Below are 14,638 nucleotides of genomic sequence, written 5' to 3' on the forward strand. Positions count from 1 at the left end.
ACTTAGGAGAGCGCCGTGTCCTTGGCAGTCAGCCTGCAGACAGTCACTGCCAACCTTGCCGACAAGGATGTCTCCCATTGTAGTGCTCTCCTCACGATGTGATTTTTTTCTCTCCCAACACTGAGGTGGCCCCAGGAGCCCTCTTGTACCTGGGAAGGCTGTGACGCTGGCAGGTGTGGTACAGATGGGACTGTAGCCTCTGCCTGGATTTCTCCATGTGCTGCTTCTTGCAACTCCACTTCCTATTGCAGCCCAAGGAGCCCTCGCAGCCCTGCAAGGAGCACCATGAGTGGTTACAGCCTGTGGCCCCTGTGTAGGTCCCAGCCACCAGGCAGCATCCATCTTCCAAGTGTGTGAAGGAGTGAGCTCACCGTGGTCACAGCCCACCCACCCAATCATCCCCAGCCTCTGAATGCCCTCTGCTGAGACCCCATATCTGGGAGCAGAGAAAGTATTTTCTGCCATTGTCCTTGTGAATTCTTACCCACAGGATGTGTGAGCATCAGAAAGTGCTGGCTGGTTATCATCCCACTGTTGGGATGATTTGTTACCTGGCAGCAGTGACTGAAACACTGTCAGTGAGGGAGGGAAGAAGCTTCTTTCCCAGTGATCATTTCTTTCCATAACATGCTCAGATAATACACAGGTTCTCAGGGACTGTGTTTTAATGGTACAATTTTTACTGTTGCCATCAACACCATGATTTCCATCCTAGGAATTGAACCGTGGATCATCGGTTTTCCTCTGAATAGAGTAGCTGTGGCAGGGTATTATTGAGGTGTATATCTTTAATTCTTGTTTCTCCCCCTTCCCCCTCTATCTGGCTTTCTAGAACTTTATCTTTCTACTCCTTCCTCCTATTATGCTGGTTGGACTGGGGACAGAGAAGGAGCCAGTGTGCTTTGGAACCTGGATAAGGAAGAGGGATGCTTGGGAGCCTTTGGAGCCTGATCCCTTAGAGCCTGATGCCCAGTTCTCTTCTTCTGAGAACCACACCCTTGGTTGCTGTGCACCTTGCCTCAGCTCCTCACTCAGTTGCCTCTGCTCCTCCTGCTTCTTTTCAAAAACAATTCCTACGTGTTTTTCAGTGTGAACAGAATAAAGAGTTGTCCAGAACTTCTTCCTTGTGCATACAACATACTAAAGACTTCTTCATACTCTGCACATAAGATGTTTTTTCCAAGTGCATGTCAGGGTATCTGCTGTCATTAACTCTGCTCCTATATTCCATTTCTCAGACACTAGGATGGGTCCACAAATATTTGCTGTATTTTTAATCACTTCTTTTATATATCATATATTTCATAATATACAAAGGCACATACACCACTGTCTTTGATACCACATGACCTCTTCAGTTTCTTAAATAAGGGCATTTTCCCAATAGTCCATTTTGTTTTCCTCAAAGCATCTCTTAAGTCCTTAACTAAGTGAATAATTTTATAAGCCTCTCCTCAGTTTTGTAATGTGTTTATTTTAGAATAGATTTTCTCTAAGAAATGCCTCTAAACAATGTTGACAGTCTCTTTCCTTGAGTGATAAAATTAATAGGATGTGCCCTCAAATAAAGAATTTTGTTACATGTTCTGGAAAAAAAAAATAAACAACACTAGAGGGATCCCTGAACAAGATCTCCAGTTGGTATATTAGTAAACTCTCTCTGATGAAACACATATTCTGCATGAAAGCATTACCTGCTCCATTATTTTAACCCAATGAAATTTAAGTACACCCTCCAGCAGTTTTCTAAAAAGTAGCTAAAACACAATCAGATGCCTATTGCAAGTAACAAAGTAACATGTGAAAGGGAAGCCTTTAAATGTTACTTCCTGATCATCATTTAAGGAGGTTGTTAACCACTGTTCTGTGTGCCTGAACAGGTATGTTTTGCATAGTACACTGTGAGTGTTACAACTTTGGCATGACAAGTGATATACTTAACCAAATCGACTGGGAAGATGCTGGTAGATGTATACAATGAAAGACGATAATTTCCTACCAGGGACTATTACTACTGAGGTAGAAAATTAGAGCTTAAAGAAAAGATAAGAATGGGGTGGGGGGGGGGGTGAGTTGAATCAGTCACTCTTGTTGACGATTCTGGAAGGAGATGGGCTGGAGCTGGTTGTTAAATGGGCAATTGAAGAGGAAATTTGAGAGGAACTGGCAGAAATTCATCACCATTCTGGTGTTTTTGTACCAACTCTGGAACAGAAAGACTTGGGATAAAAACATTGCAAACTGTACTTTTACTTACCCCTGCTGTTGAGGTTCATAACTTTCACTGTGTTGCTAAAAGGCTAGGTATGGGCAACTGGGTTGGTCTCTAAGCATTAAGAGTGTCCAAAGTATGTATCTACCTCTTTATCAGTGTGCCTGAGTCTTGGAATGCCAGCTGGATTTGGAATGTAACTCCAACATTTTCCATATACTGTTTTAGAGTCTATCAAGTTTGATACAGAAATATAAACAGTATAAACAATGGCAGCAAATGAAATGAAGTTAGTGAGAGAGTTCTCTAAGGCCTCATGCCACTCTGATCTCTGTCTGTCTGTCTGTCTGTCTGTCTATCTATCTATCTATCTGTCAGTACTGGGGATTGAACCCAGGGGCACTTAACCAACAAGTCACATCCCGGCCTTTTTTTTTTTTTTGAGACAGGGTCTTGCTAAGTTGCTGAGGCTGGCTTTGAACTTGTGATCCTTCTGCCTCAGCCTCCTGAGTCGCTGGGATTATAGGCATGTGCCACTGTGCCTGGACACCCTGATTTCTTTTATAGAAAACAAGGACCTGGGACTAGGGTGTGAGTGAGATGAAAATCCATTAAGATGTGTCACTTCAATAATTTTTAAAAATCAGATGCAGCTTATAAAGTAGGTGCACAGGAGAAGGCATCACTGCCGATGACCTGCCCACTTCCTGAATGTTAGCTGAGACTAACGAGGTTCCTAAAGTGCATGTGGCAAGCCTGAGGAATTTGACAGTTGTTGAGAATCTCTTAATAGGACCCTTGGAGAAAAACTAATCATTGTGTAATGTTAGTGATAATTATGGCTTCCTTCAAAACTGCCCGTAGTCCTGCTTCCTATTTGACAGTCAGGGGGACCTTTTCTTGTCTGTGGACCTCTCATTGATGAAGACCTTTATTTATATCTATGTCAATTTAGAATTATTCTGTACTTAGAACAGATAGCAGTGTGGTGCTCTGAGCTCTGAGCTCTAGGACAGCTCTTCTTTTCCCATAATTTTATCTGAAACTCTCTGTGGTACAATTTTCATATTTTACTGACAGAGGTCATTTCAACCCATTATTTTCACCACAAGCAACTCATTTATCTCTCCCCTTTTGTTTTACTTTCAAAGGGAATATGATGTCCTTTACTGTAAATGAGGGTGTCACACTACATGGTTTTATCTCTAAAATTATTTTTTCTTCACCTCTCCTTTATGATTTAATGATTTTTCAATGCACTCATTATATCATGTGTATATGTTTCATTTATCACCTGCATGCTGAGGGGTTTTATTTGTGTATTTTCAGATAGGCCAGTTCATTTGCATTAGGATTATACTGTTTTTTTAGGGTTGAGAGAGAATATCCAATAGGCTGTTTCCTCAAGACCCTTGGAACAAGTCCTACATTACTGAGTACTTTGAATATGCTTAGAACTTTAAAATCGGGTTGGAATGCCATTGTCATTGAAAAATAAGCTGAACTTGAGCTGGCTGCAGTCAATTCAGCATCTTCCTGGTCTAAGTATATCCAGAGAATGATTTCACCACTGTCAGAACCCTTCTGTTAAATTGTGTTTTTCTGCAATAAAATTGTCCGCAATGTCCAGCAGCGAAGTTTGGTAAACAGTTCAATTTTAAGAGACCAGAGCTCTCATTTAAAAAGTACTTGAGTTTTTCCAGAAAATCCATTTATCTCGGCCATCTCCTCCCACCGTATAGCCTGCATTCCCCAAATCCTCTCGTCTCTTCTTACACGTCTATTTGTCTCTCTGGTGTGTGCCACGTTGGGGAGTCTTGTTAAACCGGCATCTGTTCTGTTTTAGGAGAAACCCGACGCCAGCACCACATCACTTCAGCTGCGGTCCCAGATCGAAGTAAGCACAGTGACTTTAGTCATCTATTTCTGCTTCTGCCTTTTCTTCTTGAGTGATATTCTGTGCTAATCAGATGAAGCCGGCTACTCCGCCTGCACTGACGCTGCAAATCTTTTCTCTCTCCTTAGGAGTCGCTTGGTTTCTGTAGCGCTGTGTCAACACCAGAAGTGGAGAGAAAGTAAGTGTCCCCTTCTCTGCCCGCCATCCGGGTTTCCAGGAAGATGTCTTTTGGATCTACACAGATGGAAATCGAGTGGGCAGTGGAGTGTGTGTGGCGTGGGGTTGGACATTATTTTCCCCTTGCGGGTCCTGTGCATGTGCATGTATCGAGGTGGCTCAGAAAGGATCTGCCATCCAGTTGGTGACACCTGAGGCTTTGGGGAAGAATTACTGATTTCAAATGGTTTCTTGTGAGGGAATCTCAAATTAATACTTGGAAATAAGGGAGAGGACAGGTAAGTCAACTGAGATGGGTTGTCGTGTTTTGTGACCATTTTAATATGGGATGGAAAAAAAGAATTAAAAATCCCTCCCCATACCTCATCTTCCCAGGTGACTTAAAATAAGAATGAATATGTGTATGTGTGTGTGTCAGAAACTGGCAAATGCTCTCCAACCTTTCCTGTTAAAGGAAATACTTTTGTTTCCTTGTCCTAACTTGGACCCTGTAATTTCTACTCTCATAGAGGATAATGCTATGCTTTTTCCTATATTTTCAGTATTTCTTTTAGGCAACTTAAAAAACCACAAAAACAAATGTGTTTTCCCTGCCGGTAACCCTTCCCTTTTCTACTTTTGTTACAATTATTCTAGAATGTTCTATTTATGATCTTCTGAGGTAAAGAAATTTAAAGAAAGTTCAGACCTCTAAACAGACACTTCCTCTGGCACCGAGCCACTTGCACTGTTTCGTGCCAAGAGAGGCATAGAAGTGGCTTAGGAATGAAGTATTTCTGGAATGAGAAGCACACGTTAGGAGAGCGTGTGTGTGCTTTACAGCCCGGCTCTGCCTAATCCATCCACGTGTGTGTGCTGTTGGCACAGAGGCAGCTTCTGGGAGGGAAGACGGCTTGGCCAGAAAGCTCCAGTCTGAACGCAAGGGGCAACGTAGGTTTGGTTTCAGGACCAAGAACCATGGGGTTGACGTGCCAAAGAAAACCAAGGCCCTTGCCCAGTCAAGGAAGAGGATAAGTGTGTCCGCAGCATGACTTTCTCTTGTTTTGGTTTCGTTGTGTCCTCTCAGGAACCCAGTGACGTGGAGGCTGAAGTAGATAGGGGATTCGAGTAGACATTGACTTTGAACACGGAGGTCCTATGATGGTATTGAAGCACTTGAGTGAATGGCTGTGGCCCCCCGACCTGGTTGACCGCTTACGTAGCAAGAGTCAGGCAGAGAGGTCAGGTGTTCTCGGCATCTCTGAGTCCTTTAGGAAGCAAGAAATGCTTGTTCTTCCTCCTAGGAGGAAGTGACTCACTAAGTTTGTACTAACCTTAGTTAGGCTGGGTACTTCTCCTTCCCCTCAGTTGTGGGGAGTCATTCTTTCCGTGTTTATATCCTTTCCTTAGCAAAATATGGCATGACTCCTGTGGCCAAGAGAGAGACTGACGGCCTCCTGAGGTTAACAAAAAATTTTCAACATACATAGTCATGTGCACATACACTCCCGAGTCTGTCTGTCTCTGTCAACAGCCCCCAACTCTTCATTTGTAATATTGCCAATTTGCCTCTGTATTTTCAAACGGTTTAGACTTAGGTCTTCCTAAACATTTTAAAAATTTTGAAACAGTTCATCCTTCTTTTCTCTATTCATGGTGTTTGACAGCTATGACATTTTTTTTTTTTTTTTTTTAACTTTGAAAAACTTTTAACTTCCAGAAAAGTTGTAAGAACTGTGCGGTGACTTCCATGTCAATTACACTTGGACTCACAGTTGTTGACGTTGGCGTGCTCTTGTCTGCCTGCCCTATACACAGTACCACTAATTATTATTATTGCTGAACCAGTTGAAAGTAAGTTGCACACGCCATGACCTTCAGCCCTAAATACTTCAGCATCTATTTCCCAAGGACAAGGACATGCTTTGATAGAACCATAATCTAACTATCAAATATAGGAGATTTTATGGCTTTTCCTAATACACATTTCATACTCAGGTTTGTCCAACTGTCCCAATAATGTGTCTTGTGGCACTCACTTTCCAGTCCAGTACTTTAGAAAAAAATTACTCCTGTCCTGTCTTTTTGTCCACATTCAATCTGAGAGCATTTCTTTGTCTTTTACGGTCCTGACATTTCTAGAGACTGTGAGCCAGTTGCTTTGTGAAGTATTCCTTGAGTGAGGTTCCTTTGTTTCTTTTTTCTCCCCACATCAGGAATCACATGATGTTTGTTTGTCCCCTAATCGGTGATATGAATTTTCATCATTGATGAATGTGGTATCTGCCAGGTTTCCCCTGAGAAGTTACGATTTTTCCTTCTTAATGAATACATATTCTGTGGGGAGGTTATCTGAGTCTGTAAATATCCTGTTCCTCATCAAACTTTTACCTAATGGTTTTAGATTCTTTCGGTGATTCTTGCCTGAATCAATATTTAATGTAATGGTTGCAAACCGGTGATGATTATTCTTAAATTGAAGATTATTTTAGATGAAATTGTCTAAGCGGTTTTGTTTTTATTTTTGTATTCATTTCTAAGGATAAAGTATCATTGTGAAAGCCTAGGTCAGGTTATAATTTGAGTAGAATTGGAACACCGTTTATTTAAGAATTTATTCATTGGACTTAAAAATTTAAATATGTTCACATGGAAAATTCCACTGTTCCTCCCATCACAATGCTTGCTGGGAACTTTGCAGTTGAATAGTCAAGCTATGGAGGATGACCTGGCAAACCAGTTGGTTGTGTCTGGATAGTGTCCGCAAAGTGTCTGCCAACCAAAATACCATGCTGACTCATACTGTTGTTTTATGGGCAGAAATTTTCTTCTACTTTTTATCCAAAAGGCAAGAGATATCAGTAAACAAAAGCGGGCAAGTCCTACAGCAGCCCACCCTTAGAGACAGAGATACTGAGCGGGGACTCAGAGACTGGAGCAACTGGCCCCGTGGCTCCTGCGTTCCAGATCCAGTCTCCCCAGTTGTCTCTGGGACCTCAGCATATGCTCCTTCCTCTCCTTTCCCCAGCTAAACCTCTTCTGGGGGAGGGATGCATTATGGATTATGGCATGAATTTTGATGTGAATGTCTGTTTCTAAAAAACACATCACTTCTCCCAGTGGTATTTGGCATTAAACAGAGCTGAAGTTTAAAGTTACAGGAAGATAGCTCTGACCAGCAGAAGTAGAGGTGGTGTGTCTTCTGTGGGGGAGACAAGAAGTGAGAATTCTAGTACAACTGAGCCATCCCAGCATTGGATGACCTTGCCAAGTGGGCTAGCAGCTAGGTGTGGTTGGCCTGCACAAACAGAGGTACAGAGATAGAGGCAGGTAGGCAGATCAGTAGGTAGGTAGGTAGATAACAAGAAAGAATAGACCCTCCCTACCCCCATCACTAATTTAACAAAGGCCCCATTTGTTCTTCATGTCTTACTATCTCTCTGTTGTGCCACATTCTGTTATGAGAATATAATCCAGGGAGCTTTCATTAGAGCCTCTTCTGTTACAGCATCTATTGATGAGACTACTTTATTACACCAAACTTGGATCTGTGTCAACTAGCCCAAAAGGTCAACATTAGCTCAGTTTCTTGTTACTCCACTGCTACTCTCAAAAATACCTGGAAAGCAAGGTTGTGGGGATGGGAGGCATTGGAGGTGGCTGGGAAATGTCAACATCATGATCTCTGAGGAATGAGACTGGCCATGAACAACAGAAAAACTGACACATAGTGGTATAAATAAACATAGGGCTCACTAGATATCTTTGCTCCGTGGGTAGGTCCAGGACTGGGCCCGTGGCTCAGCAGGCCTTTAGGAACCCGGACTGTGCCCCTGTCCATTTTTTCCTCATGGCTTCAAAGTGCCTGCTGCATCTTCTAGGTGAGAAGAAACAGCAAAGTGTAGGGAAGATGGTAATTTGAAGAAGGCCAAAGGCACATTTCCCTGTCCTTTTTCCCCCCTAATACTGGGGATTGAACCCAGGAGCTCACGCATGCTAGGCGAGAGCTACCACTGTAGCATGCTAGGCGAGAGCTACCTACCTCCAGCCTGTGTATTTTATTTTGAGACAGAGCTAAGTTGCCGAGGCTGGCCTCAAACTTGCAATCTCCCTGCCTTGGCCCCCTAAGTTTCTAGGATTCCAGGCATGTGCCACCATATCTGGTCCAAAGGCACAGGCCTTTTAAAAGCTTTCCTAGAAACTCTACCCTGCTCATTCAGTTGTAATTCTCATTTCATAATTATTTATGTGATATGTAAACTATCTAATTTATAATACAAAACATTTATATACATGATGTATAATTTATTGAGTGTTTGGTATGTACCAAGAACTGATCTAATTACTTAACATTGACTATTTATTATATAGAACAACACTGTGAAGTTCCATACGACATTATTCCTGTTTACAAATTCAGAAATGGAAGCTCAGAGAGGTTACTAAGTTGGCTGCGTAGCCACTAATAGCCAATCCTGAATTTGGTTTCATTAAGTACCCTTGCTCCTGACCACTCTAATTCTCAAGTATTTATAATTGTGTTGCTTCTGCAAATTGAGAGGTTAAGGGTTAGCCAGGTTCGTCAGCAATAAATAAATAGCTGCAATTAAGTAACTACAATCTGTGGTTCTTTTGGAAACAGGAGCAAGTTCTACTCTCATTCAGTTATTTATCCATAGATGCAGGAGAGTCCAAAAGAGATCTTAAAACTTCACCTTAGCCAATATTTATAACTTGTTTTCTACTGGGCCTTTCGCCAAAGTTGAAAATTCACTGATTTAAAATTTCACTCTCTTTCATTACCTGTGACTTCAATTGAACTGCTTTACAGTGAAAAAGTCTAAATACATACAGCAGGAGTCACCAGGCAGATAAATACAAGGAGAGGGAGCCGGCAGGTTGGGGGCCGTGGTTTGTGGACGTTCTGTGTGAGCATTCGCAGTACCTGGGCATCACTTTGCTCTCAGGTTTGTTTCATCCAGGGACTGAAGACTTTGGACTATGTTAGCTTCCTTTTCTCCCCCTCAAGCCTCCATCTTCTCCCCATTTCCTCTTGGACATCAGGGGAGAAGGCTCTGCACGTGTTCTGTTCAGTTCCCATGGCCCTCTGCCTTGCTCTGGGCATCACTGCTTCTTGACTGGCTACACCCCCATCTTGGCTTCCTCTTTCTCCCCTCCCTTCCTGTCTGTCTTCCACCTACCCAGCTGGCCTCTCATCCCTTGCTGTTTATTCCCCAGTCAGGCTGCAGCTCCTGTTCTCCGAGAGGTGCTGAGACTCCTAGAAGCTCTTTGCCCCACCCACCATCCTCCACAGTCACCCCCATCATTTGGGCAAGTTCCATCCAACTGCAGCATCTCAGCCCTGGTCCGGGAAACTGAGGTGAACTGTTTATTTCTCTGCACTGATCACTTCCATTATATTTTTTCATTTGATTTTTATATAAACTCACTGAAGTATTTACTATTTGAGGGAATTAACCAGCCTAAGGTTCTAGAGCTGGAGGCAAACATCTCAATCCAGCCCAAGTGTCTTTATGACCTTGGAGTGAAGCTGCCCTATCTGATACCTCACTCTTTGGACTCAAATTCAGGCTTTTCCATATCAGTTTTATCACACTGAGGCGAGTTACCTGGCCTTTCTGCCTACAGGTTCTACAACCACAAAGTATGGGTAATACTTGTAATACTTACCTCACTTAGTAGGCTATCTGGCATGTAGTAAGTGCTCGGTAATCTTATCAATCTAGTCTGGCCCCAGTTCATGCCCTTGATGATGACTCTGGTCACTTGTGTTCTCCTGTAACCCCATATGAATCAGCATGGCCTGAGCTTTGAGCCCAAGAGCTTGTTGTCCTCTTCTCAGACTTTCTATAGGTCTCAGTAGTACCAAGAGCTCTCCTGGTACTTGGCTTCGAGTTCAGTGAGTACCCCCTGGCTCTTTGAAATAGAGTTAGAAATGGATTGTCCCAGGCCTGGAATTGCTGTGCAGAAGGGCTGCCCTGGTCTTTACCCATTACCCAGCATGTGTTTTGTCTCCTCTAACTGATGACAGTGTGATAAGAAATAGTTTCTGCCTGTCAATATTAACATTCAAAAGCCACCTGGAAAAATCATTGAGGAAGCAGACACTTCCCCAAATACTCTAATCTGTTTCTGAGGTTGTCTCTCTCTTTCAATCTGATCCTGTTTTGCAGTCTTGTTCAAGACTTCCCACTTTTTCTTCCTCTTTAAATAGACATGGAAGACCACATACCATCTCCAGATAAAGGTACAATATCAAGAATCATATACAAAATACTACAGCTATTTTTAAAATTTTTAAAATTTTTTAAACCTGCAATTTTAGTGGGAAAGTGCTTTTTTAAAAATATTTTTATTAGTTGTTCATGGACCTTTGTTTTATTTACTTATTTATATGTGGTTCTGAGAATTGAACCCCGAGCCTCACACATGCTAGACAAGTGCTCTACTACTGAGCCACAACCCCAGCTCTGGGAAAGTGCTTTTATTTTTGATGATAGCTTTATTAAGGTAGAATTCGTTCAACATACAGAACAAGGGTTTATTTTTGAATTTACAGAATTACCCTCAAATTGGTCGTGATGATGACTACAAAAGTCTGAAAGGTGACCTTTAGCTATGACACTCCTATTGCTTGTAAAACCTTAAGCAATCATCATTCTATTATAATTAATCTTGCCTATTCCAGGCATTTCATATAGAGGGAAAGTACATTTTTGAAAGGAAATTCGTTGTGGCTTTCTGCATTTTAAGCATAGAGTCTGGAATCTAATTTCTGGCAACCTGGTTTCTAGTCCTTTTGAAATGTGTAAGAAATTATTATCCTTTTAGGAACTTGTTTCTTAACAAGCTTATTGCTGGAACTGGTGTCAGGGAGAAGGGCTCAGCCTTCATCCCTTTGTGGAAACCCCCCAAGGACAGGGACTGCTGTTAGCTGTCACATTGATTTTCCTCCTGTGTGACCCAGGTCCAACTCTGTGGCTCATTCATGGAAGTGGATGATAGATGTCCACACGCCGTGGGATTATCACACCTTGGAATCAGACCAGATTCAGTGAGAAGAGCTAATGAGGTCGTGAGATTGCTAGGAAATCCAGGTCAAGCCATGTCCCCTCTAGCTGAGCCTAACACATCCTGTCTCTACATCCTGTTTGTGACAGGGCTGTGTGGTAGGGAGGGGATGCCAGTGTTTCCCATGGGGGACATGAACATGTGTGGCCCAGGCCTTGGTCCTGCATCTGTGTAGGGGTCAAGGAAGTCATGTGAAGTGTGCCTTCAGAGGAGTCAGCCAGTTCCTTCTGCCCAGTCGAGGTGAGCATGACCTCAGTGTGTGCTCACAGTACTGCTCCCAGGAAAGGGAGGTGAACTTTTATAGCCCGTTAAAAGAGAGAACCAGGGACAGCCTAGGTCACCATTCTTTGGTTCTTTGCACTCATCAGAATAACTATGGACACAGCAATGTGAGGTCTTAGAAAACAAGCAGGTAGACCAAAAGCCAGGTATTATTACTGTATGTATTATGTATTCTTTTGCTTTAGTCAGTTTTCTGATAGCCATGTGTAGAGGTTAAGGACACAAGGGAAAAATCACTGGCTGAGAGCCCCAAGCTTTCAGCACACTTTCTGTCCTTGACTGTTCAACTATGTTGTGTCACCCCTCTAAGTTCAAGTGCCCTCATTTCCACAGTGATGGTCTGAGTTGGGGTCTCCAGAAGTCTCTCTAGCTCAGGGGTCTTCCATTTTTTCTGACCCGCCCGAGCATGCCTTTACACCCACCAACTTTTCTTGGGCTCCAAATGTGCTACAGGTATAGGCCCTGGAGCTAGACAGACCTGAGCCTCAATTTGAACTCTGCTAATTGTGTGATTACGAACAATGTAAATGAGTTCTCTGTGCCTTAGGTTCCTAATCCATCAAGCCCAGTGACAGCTCTTTCCGAGGGTTGTGAAACACAACGCAGTGCCTGGCTCACATCCCACCTGTCCTCTGCCCACCCCTCTGTAAGATCCCCAGCTACCCTGGCAGAGGCAGTGTGTCTTAGGGTCTGTCCTCAGTCTTACAGACGGTATAGTACGCAGAGCTTGTCACTGAAAATGTGCTCTTCCCACAGGACCTTAGTTTCCATGTCATCAAGTGTTGGGGGGGGGGATTGTAAACAACGTACATTTTCACAAGGCCCATGCAGTCAGAGGGCACTGAAGTATTTGTACACAAATATCTGTGTGCACACGTGTGTGCTCCATCACATGGCATATTTGAGGGGCTCAACATTCCAAAATGCAGGGCTGTGGGTGAGAGCAGCTGTGGCAGTGTCTGCCGCCTCAGCTGTTCCCAACAGCAAACCCTGCTGCCCTTCACTCTGTCTGGCGAGGGAGCCTCCAGCTGGCCCAGCCTCAGCTGGAGGCCACGTGCTGGGCTGCACCCTGCACTGGGAGCAGGCTGTGCATGCTCTCACTGCCATTGCTGGGGACAGGCACTGCCACCAGGAAAGTTTAATAACAGAAGTGACTGCTGTGAATTCTCTCTTCTGCATTAAAAGTGAACAGATATTAGGCCAGAGATGTGGGATGGGAAGGTAAATAAATAACATTCCAACAGAAGCAGCAATAAGACTTGCCTAGAATGTTCTAAGTGCTCCCTGCCTATCTTTTTAATCCTTCTGACAAATCTATAATGTGGATGATATTTCATGGTTAAGGAAAACAAGGTTCAGGAAGGTTAAATGACTTACCAAGATCACAAAGTTTGGGGGAGGCAGAGCCGGATTTCATATCCTGGTCTGTTTATCTGCAGGGGCCAGGCCTCTTATCAGACAGCCCATCACAACTACAGTAAGAGTGAAGCCCTGCAGAGAGACTAGGCTTAATTTAATAAGTGTTTATCAAGTTTCAGCTGTGAGGACAAATATGCTCAGCCCTGGCAAGATGAGTGCAGGAAGGATAGCTGTCCCCTTACAATCCGCAGAGACATGAAAAGTGGTTACAGTGCAGTGTGAAAACCATCAGGACAGGGAACTGCAGAAAGAGGACCGGGGGACTCTGGGGAAGAGGCATGGGGTTGGTGACCATGTGGCTTCAGCATCAGTCAGGGTTCTATTAGAGGTGCAGAACCTTAAGACAGAGTAAGGGTTTTATTAGAGGGTTGACCCTGTGCCTTTGTCGGGGTTAGTTGCAGTCCAGGTGAGCTGTTCCTGCTGTGTCTGATGATGCAGCCTGTGTCAGCAAGGGCATCTGTCAGGAAGAAAACCCTGCAGGTGACCCNAGCACCCCAAACTGCTCAAAGCCCATGTCCTCTCTCAGCACCCCAAACTGCTCAAAGCCCATGTCCTCTCTCAGCACCCCAAACTGCTCAAAGCCCATGTCCTCTCTCAGCACCCCAAACTGCTCAAAGCCCATGTCCTCTCTCAGCACCCCAAACTGCTCAAAGCCCATGTCCTCTCTCAGCACCCCAAACTGCTCAAAGCCCATGTCCTCTCTCAGCACCCCAAACTGCTCAAAGCCCATGTCCTCACTCAGCACCCCCAAATAAGCCTACAACTTCATGGTTGCTGGTAACCTGTGGGAGTTGCTGGTACCCCTCCTCAGGAGCCCAACAGGCATAGGTCCAGGACTCAGAGAACCTGAGGAGGACAGACCTTGTGCCCGCGCAGGCCTGGAAGTCTTGGGAGAAATGGCTACTTCTCTTTATGGCTACTTGTGCTTTCCACATCTAATCGAAAATATCTCCCGTGGCCCACGCCAACCTGGAGCTACTCAGGGAAGAGAATTCTGGGAAGCCTGATCCAGCTGAGCTACATTGTCAGACTCCACACCCACCACAGGTTCCCAAGGAGTAAGCACTGGGATGACTCGGGGGTTTGCTTAGTAGAGCAGAGCTGGGGTGACTTCCAGGCAGAAGACAGGGTGCACACAGCTGCCAGAGCACAGCTGCTTGGGGGAAGGGTTTGGGGCCTAAACCTGGCTCGAAGGAGGCTGCAGACCAGCCCAGGTGTTGCCCACTGAGGCTCCTTCTGTACCTTACTTACAAGGACATGTCAGTGTGAGGAGGTGGCTGACGGCCTCCAGGAGGCAGGAATCCTCTGATGGAAAAGGTACTGGAGGTCTGAAACTTGTCGGGCCTGTCTTCATTCCTCCACTCTCCAAATTCCTGCATCCACTGGCTGTATTCCATCCTCAGGTTCGTAGTGAGTGTCAGCTGCATGGCAGGAATAGTGGGGGTCAAAGTCAACCTGGCCCCCAGGCTCTTGTCTGAACAACCTTACAGTCAGGATAATGCTTGAAGGGGCGTGGCTTCTTGTCCTTTTGGGTCCCTGTGTTCTTGTGGGTGAGTCTCACCTGCACCATTGCTTATTTT

At 44.3% G+C, this 14,638-nt stretch overlaps 1 protein-coding gene across 6 annotated transcripts in view; it reads left to right on the top strand.

Annotated features, from left to right (window-relative positions):
• Sash1 (SAM and SH3 domain containing 1) overlaps positions 1 to 14,638 on the top strand; it is an 899,535-nt gene that overhangs the window by 803,589 nt on the left and 81,308 nt on the right. For 5 of the 6 annotated variants that reach the window (XM_048799615.1, XM_048799622.1, XM_048799626.1 and 2 more), the window contains exons 3-4: positions 4,059 to 4,109; positions 4,238 to 4,287. In XM_048799615.1, the coding sequence (XP_048655572.1) occupies positions 4,059 to 4,109; positions 4,238 to 4,287 (101 nt within the window). The remainder of the gene's footprint in view (positions 1 to 4,058; positions 4,110 to 4,237; positions 4,288 to 14,638) is intronic. The other variant, XM_048799609.1, reaches the window with a different exon arrangement.

The sequence above is a fragment of the Marmota marmota genome, unplaced genomic scaffold (assembly GCF_001458135.2).
Source record: "Marmota marmota marmota unplaced genomic scaffold, marMar, whole genome shotgun sequence".
Taxonomy (NCBI): domain Eukaryota; kingdom Metazoa; phylum Chordata; class Mammalia; order Rodentia; family Sciuridae; genus Marmota; species Marmota marmota.